This window comes from Lathyrus oleraceus, chromosome 3, assembly GCF_024323335.1.
Source record: "Lathyrus oleraceus cultivar Zhongwan6 chromosome 3, CAAS_Psat_ZW6_1.0, whole genome shotgun sequence".
NCBI classification, from domain to species: Eukaryota; Viridiplantae; Streptophyta; class Magnoliopsida; order Fabales; family Fabaceae; genus Lathyrus; species Lathyrus oleraceus.
In genome coordinates, this window is record NC_066581.1 from 189,937,169 (window position 1) to 189,944,957 (window position 7,789).

Consider the following 7,789-nt stretch of genomic DNA (forward strand, 5'->3'; position numbering starts at 1 on the left):
AAATGGCACGGCTGGATTTGCAAACCAATGTTAGGGTTTGCTTGAGTTGAAAGTGTGTGAGTCAGAATGAACCTTTCAGAGTTTCCTGGAGGTTGCTCTGAACTCTGTTAGCTCTTCTCTCACTATCTTTTTCCCCAGGGTTCTTCTCTCACTATCTTTTTCCCAGACAAGGTAATAGGAATAGAATGCCTTTTGTTTCACTGAAACTCTGAATTTATAACCTGATTTTTGTGGACCTGTGGGCTCAAATGAGAGAGGTCCAAGTCCAAGATTTTTTCTTTTATTTATTTTATTTATTTATTTATTTATTTATTTATTTTCAAAACACGTGGGCTTCGCCTAGCGAGCATGACAGCTCATGAACAAACCTTTGCTCCTTCAAGATTAACGTTTTGACTGACGAATAGACCCCTGTTGGAAGTAACTCAAGTCTTTCCCTTGTGTTGACTGATCATCTAAATAGAGCCCACAAAGTGTCCTGGATGATGTTCAAGCTTCTTGGATCCGATTCCGATTGACATGATGAAATGCAATATGAAATGTTAAATGACCTAAAAATGAATGCATGCATAAGGGGTAAAGCGTATGCTTCCAGGAAAAATGAAGGGTAAATTTTGGGGTTGTAGCTGATCCCACCACATGTACCAAAAAAAGGCACATTAGGGAACTCACCATAATAATCAATAATCTGCATAGTATCATACACGTGATCATACCAAGAGATATCATCATTGGTGAGAGACATGAGTCTCTGAGACCACCGTAGACATCCCTTGTTCTCCTTGAAAGCAAGCGTCTGCGGCAAGTGCGAAATAAACCACTTGTACAGCAAAGGCAGACAACACACAATAACTCCTCCACCCTTTGCATTCCTCAGATGCAAGGAGACATAGGCATCACCCAACAGAGTCGGAACGGGATTAAGAACTGAAAAGATCCTAATGGCGTTCGCATCCACAAATTTGTCGATGTTGGGGAATAATACCAAACCATAGATGAGCAGCACAAATAAAGCCTCAAAGGCATCCTCACTCATGGCCTTCCCATAAATGGTAGCTTGAGCGATGAGGAAATCGGACGGAAGACCCTGAATTCCACCTTTGGTAGTCAGATTAGCTTTAATAAAAGATTCATCTATGTGCAACAAGTTTGCAATCTCTCGAGCAGTCGGAATGCTCTCTAAGCCACTGAACGGCACCTGATCCAGAATCAGAATCCCAATAAGATGAGAATACTCCTCCAAGGTAGGCAACAACTGGAAGTCCGGGAAAGAGAAGCAATGATACAGAGGATCATAGAACTGCGCCAACGTACTCATCAGTCCCTCATCAACCTGAGTAGTCAACAGAGGCAGAAGCTTCCCATACCGAGCCTTGAAACCCAAAGGATCTAATACATAAGATGTCAGATTCCTTAACTCTTTCAGATCGGGTTGTCTGAAGTTGTACTTCTTTGTATGCCTTTTTGGTCTTTCCATGTCTGAAAATTTTGCAAATAAACCCTTTTAAGTTCCTTGAAAATTTTCTGATTTTTCTGAGGACATGAATGCAGATGAATGCATGAATGCATGAATGCAACAATCACACTCAAGGATCAAGCAAATCACACCAAACAAAGGTCATGGGAAAGCTCATTGTATCCCTAATATCAATCATCCATTTTGGTGGATTATGGTTTTCACCTTATCAACACCCAAGTTCCATTGATATTAACGGTACATGAACCGGCTCGAACATCCTTAATATCAATCATCTGTTTTGGTGGATTTAGGATTTACACCTGATCAACACCCAGGTTCCATTGATATTAAGGTTATCTGAACGACTCAACCATGAATCACGAGTTTGCTGAGAGTCACGAGCATGGAGTCTCGGTTAAGAACCACCCAAAGGGAGTGTACTAGGGTTTAAACCTGCCAGACATGTTCTACCAGAGGTTCCCATAATCATCGTCCCATCTTTCGGATATTATCGGAGGAACGAATACTCGTATTCCAAAAATATTCTCAAGAGAGACTCTTATGAGTGTAGTATCGCGTAACAATCGCATCAGAACTGACATCTGAACGACCTCCGCACTACGTCCTAAAAATAGGCCAAGATGGGCTTGGTAAACTAAGGTCCTTGGCTTCTAAGGCACATGATTGAAAGCATAATGCCTAACCACAAATGACTTGTGTGACATTATTAATCCAACATGACCTCCACCAAGTGAATGGACTCGCAAGTCAACTGGCTAAGGAATACTCCACACCAGTCAACAAGACTATGCCATTCTCCTATCCTAGAGTGCACTCGAGTTCGGGTATAGAACTCATCTCACAGAGATCACCAAAGCAAACAGCAATTGTATATCAAGCAATTCAGAGATTACAATCAATACAGTTATCCCAAATTGTACAAAAATATGTCAAATAACAGATAACAAATATCATACAACAAGGGTGAAAAGTAGGCAATACCACCAAGGAAAATCCCCAGCAGAGTCGCCACTTTTCTGTAGCGGTGTATTCGTCACTTTATGATTTATTGACTAAATCAAAAGCAAAGCATACAAAGAATCGAGTCGCCACCGCACTTTTATTTATCCTAAGGAATGACTAAAAAGCGAACAAAAGCCTAAGAAGTTTTACACATAGAAAACTAATAAAAAGATCAGAGAATCTGGGTAAGGGGTAAATTACGCAATGGGAAGGTGTTAGGCACCCAAAACGTCCTAGGTACTCCTAGGGAGCCCTTTTCACAATTGTTGTATGAAATGTTATTTGTTATGAAATATTTATGGTGCAAACATGAATGGGATGATGAGAAAAGAATATACAATTTTTATTGTTTTTGTGTTTGAACGGATGAACCCGTTGCCTACGTACCTTCCATGAAAGGTAAGGATCAAAACGCCGTAGTTCGGCTAAAAGATTTCCAAAAGTTAGTGAATTCATTTTAAAACAAAATCCCTAAGGTCTTTCGTTATCCACGGGAGAAAACTCAACCTTATACAAACAACAAGTCCACCATGTGAGAAAAGCTTCGACGTACTAGAGGGGTTAACCCCGTTTTCAGTACGGAAGTCTTACAGTTCGATCACTAAGGACAAAAGGTGAGATTAACATCAACCAACTAGGATAAATCAAACCTATGGCTAATGTATGAAAACATATCAAGAATGGACAAAGCCACAAAACAATTGAATGGGTGAAGTTAATTGATTATTGTCGCACCTCGAAAAAATGGGGATACGACTTCAAAGCGAAGCGGGATCGCACGCTCGCAATGATGGACTAAACAGAGTCGCCACCGAATTTTATTTATTCCTAAGAAGGAAAGGGGAAATATCGATAAAACCCAAGACAAAAGAAAGGATAAGATATGGTCATCGCAACCAATATCAGGGTTCGGGAGTCGATTACGCAAGGGGAAGGTATTAGCACCCCTCACGTCCGTTGTACTCAACGGGAACCATTAGGTTAGTTGTGTGCGTTTGTGTTAGTTGAAATATTAGGCTTTTCGAATTATTAGTTGGGAAAGAAAGAAAGGATGAGAAGAGAATGTTTTTGGATTTTTGACGAAGGACTAAACCTAAGTTTTTTATTAGTGGGCCTGACAAGATTTACAAATCCTGCTCCTACGTATCTCAAAAGAGAAATCAAGGCTTACGTAGTTCTGGGTAGAAAAATGTTTTGTTTGTTGGTCGATTTTAGCGAAAGCTACTTTGTGTCAAATCGACGAAAACATTGTTGGACTACCCAAAACAGGTGGAGAAACATTGCCTTGCATTGTTTTGAAACAAAGTACCTTTCGTTTGTGAAAAGGTTTAAGAGATCAATCGCACGGCGGCGAGAAAAAGAAATTGATTGGTTTGGTGTATTTTGAGTGATGGCGAGAACTTGGATGAGCGAGATATACATCTCGAATCCTAGTCTCAGGAGTGCACGGCATACGCCATGTTCCATTTCCATCTTTATTGAAAAAGTATTAAGTTAGGAATTAGGTATTTTGAAGTTTGAAAGACGAGTACTTATGACCTACAAGCTCTTACAGCTTGGGTCTAATACTCGGGACTACGTCTGGACATTCCACCCAGGCAGTCTGTTTCTTTCCAATATTGTTAATAAAATGATTCGAATATTTACGAATGTTTTGGAGGGAAGACGAATATTTATGGCTTGCAAGCTCTTACAGCTTGAGCCTAATATTCGGGATTACGACTGGATATTCCCTCCAGGTAATCTTTTTCTTCCAACTTTATTAAGAAGAGGTTTTGAATCTTTGAGTGTGAAAGAGAAGACGAATATTTATGGCTTGCAAGCTCTTACAGCTTGAGCCTAATATTCGGGATTACGACTGGACATTCCATCCAGGTAATCTTTTTCTTCACGTTTTATTTAGAAAACGATTTGAATATTAAATTAAAACAATTAAAGTACCGAGGTTTGAAATTATTGAAAGTTTAGTTGATGTTGCTTAAGAGGTCATTGTAAGAAGGCCCAAGAGTAAGCCATGTGAGGTTGATGGCGATGCTTAAAAGCAATTGACTTACAAGGGTATGGAAATGGGCTCGACGTTGAATCGAGAATTAAGTGATATTTATCATTATTACTCTTTTTAATGTTTTTTTTTATCAATGAAATTGAGATGATTTATCATGATTGAAACATATCTCACACATAAAAATAAATAATTCACATAAATCCCAAAGAAAGAATAATCACCTAAGTTATGTTAAAAATAAAATTATAAAAATGAATAAATAATAGAAACATGTTAGTTAAGTAGTAAGACCATATAATCAAATGTGAGGATTAAAGAAATATGAGAAAATCAAATATGTTGAAAAACCAAAACCACACACATGGGTGTCGAACACAGGACCAAAGAGGAGCTGAGCTACCTCCACTTCCACTAGGCCATGACTAACTTACTGTTAGACTTGCAGTGGCCCAAATATATAAACAACGTAATAAATAAATAAATAGAAAAAAATAATAAACGAATAACAAAATGCCAGCATGGGCCGAGCATTTGGGCCAGAGGAGAACCCAACGGTCTTTGAACCGGGGAGATTCGGATCACACCAAAACCTGCTCCAAATTGGCCCACAATGACGTGGTGGGAACCGACCCAGCCCTAGCCACGTGGCTGTTGGGCGGTGGGACTAGGTGACGAACAGTCACAAATAGTGACCAATAGTCAGCTGCTCATGGGGAAACGGCAAAAAGAACATCAAATATACGTTGGGTATAGCAAACACCGCTAGCACTGTTTCCCAAACCAACCGGACCGTTAATGATAATATTAACAATTACTCAAAATAAAACCAAAGGCAAAACAAAAGCCAGAGTAACGGTGGTGTTCGTCTCTTTATAAAAAATCCACCTTCCCTCAAACAACTTCTTTCATTTTTTGAAAAGCACAAATGGTGACGAAGGTAACACCGGCAATGGAGTTTAATCTAGCAACATCCAACTATGGTAAACAAAACAACAAGCATAAAGGGAAGGTAATAACCTGTGAAACCGCGAATGCGGCAACGGTTTGGTCGCTCTTCGAACTGCTTCCACTACCCTTCGTGTTCCGGAATGGTGGCTTCAGGTAATGGCAATTGCGATTGCAACTCTCCGATTTCCTTCTCTCTTTTCTCATTTTTTCTTGTGAACCGTCGACCGCCCCTCTTCTCTAGGGTTTTTGTGAATAGTGGATGCGCCTCTCTAGGGTTTATGTGAATAGTAACCCCTTTTATATATGACCTCTCTGATGTGTTCCCTGTGGTGTAGTGGAGCGCTGTCCGTACGGAGGATGCTGGAGGTTTTTGTCTTCACTCCAGTTGGTGGTCCCTCTCGTCTGCTTTTCTGTACCGTTGGTAGTGACCAGGAGCTAAGGCACCTATCCATGTAGTGGAGCGTGAGTTCTGAAATTGTCTGCTCAAGCTTGGTGGTCCCCCCTCAACTCTCATCCTATTTTTTACCACAGGTAAATCACTGCTGTGAAACCACTTGAGTATACATTTTTGAATTAATGGCACATGGTCGTGTTAATCTCATCTGCTGCTGATACTTGCAGGACATACATCACGCCGGAATGAATTTCAGCTGAGGTTTGCAAGCGACATGATTTGTTCGTGGATTAAGTTTGTGTCGGTGTGAGGTCGCATAACTATTTTGACACGGTTTTGGTGGGTTATCGCAGGATCATGGACCCTAAGCTGGAGCAAACTAATTTGGATGGTAATTCAAAGATTACATCATTCGGAATTGAATGATTAGAGATGCCCGAAGCAGAGAGTGGGGTTGGGCTGGGGGACACCGCCTGTGAACTTGCAGGACAAATGAAGGTAAGTGTGGTGTTTCTTGGGCCTGAAGCTCACAACCGTCAAATTGAACTTGCTGAGTCCCTAACATGGTAGACATTAAATTCAAACCATAGTTTTGAGCACTTTGAACAGCCAGAACCGGATGGCCCTCAGGAGTTAACAATACCTCCTGCTTTGGTTGCTCAATCTTTGAATCATTATCAGTTATAGAAATACCTTCTGAAGCCAGTGTCGTTTTAACTAGATAAGATGAAGAATGTGCATAATCAACATGACCTCCATGTTCAGTCAATGGCGCACTTTGGTTGTGTTCAGTACGGTTCATCATGACATCATTGATTGGACGAAGAGATTGCATATAGCCATTGGAGCTGCACAAGATTTATGTTACCTGTATAACGATTGCTCGCCTCCTATTGTTCACCGAGACGTGAAAGCAAGTAACATTCTTTTGGATTCACAATTCAACACTAAAGTTGCTGATTTTGGTCTCGCCAAGATACTGATCAAACCAGAAGAACTTGCCACCATGTCAGCTGTGGCTGGCACATTTGGATATATTGCTCCAGGTAAAAAAATAGTTTCAAATTCCCGTTTTCTCATAAAATTTGACTATCTTAAGTTATTAGATCTCAATGTTTATTTTGTGCATGAATTGCAGAATATGCTCAATCAATTAGAGTTAACGAGAAGATAGATGTTTACAGCTTTGGAGCAGTTCTATTGGAACTGACAACTGGAAAAGAAGTTAATCCTGGATACGAATACTTGTCGCTTGCAGAATAGGTGTGACGCCATATTCAGATAGGAACCGATATAGAAGAGCTTCTGGACAAAGATGCTGTGAAACCAAGTAACACAACATCTTCAAATTCAGGATTATGTGCACTTCAACACTTCCAGCTAGTAGACCATCAACGAAGGAAGTCTTGAAGATGTTGATCGGTTGCAGAGATCCGCAAGCCAATGCAGGGACGATCGTTGGTATCTATGATGATGCTCCACTTCTTAAGAATTCGAAATGGGAAAAGCAGGTGGAATATTCAGAATATCAGTTAAGAAGTTTGCATTTGAGGCATCTGTATTAACTTTACTATGTGCAAACTTCAACAGGTACAGGAGGAATGGCTGCAATTGATTTGCCAAAGAATTCTTCATAAAGAGATGTTTGGAGCTTGTTCAGTTCGGATGCCTTGTTCGAATGCAAGAGTCCCTGACTGAACTGCGTGAGATTGAATGAGATTCCTGATACTCGCATGTGATGAATGGATGCAGTAACAAGTCTGATGCAGAAGGTGTTAAATTCGGTTCCTTGTGAAGGTATTTCAGGTTTTTTGCACTAGAGCTTTTGACCGAATTCGACACGGTATTGACCTCAATTTTTTTGATTATTTTACAACCCTTCTTGTCCCATTGTTCGTCTTCATGTACTTATCTCCTGTTGTAACCATAACTTGGACTTTCAAATGCTTTCCAAACTCTT

At 40.2% G+C, this 7,789-nt stretch overlaps 1 protein-coding gene across 1 annotated transcript; it reads left to right on the plus strand.

Annotated features, from left to right (window-relative positions):
* The first annotated feature begins 6,577 nt into the window (after window positions 1-6,577).
* LOC127130354 (LRR receptor-like serine/threonine-protein kinase FEI 2) lies at window positions 6,578-7,092 on the plus strand. The gene is made up of 2 exons (XM_051059379.1): window positions 6,578-6,875; window positions 6,968-7,092. Exons 1-2 carry the CDS (start codon window positions 6,578-6,580, stop codon window positions 7,090-7,092), a joined length of 423 nt encoding a protein of 140 aa, XP_050915336.1.
* Window positions 7,093-7,789: the final 697 nt, after the last annotated feature.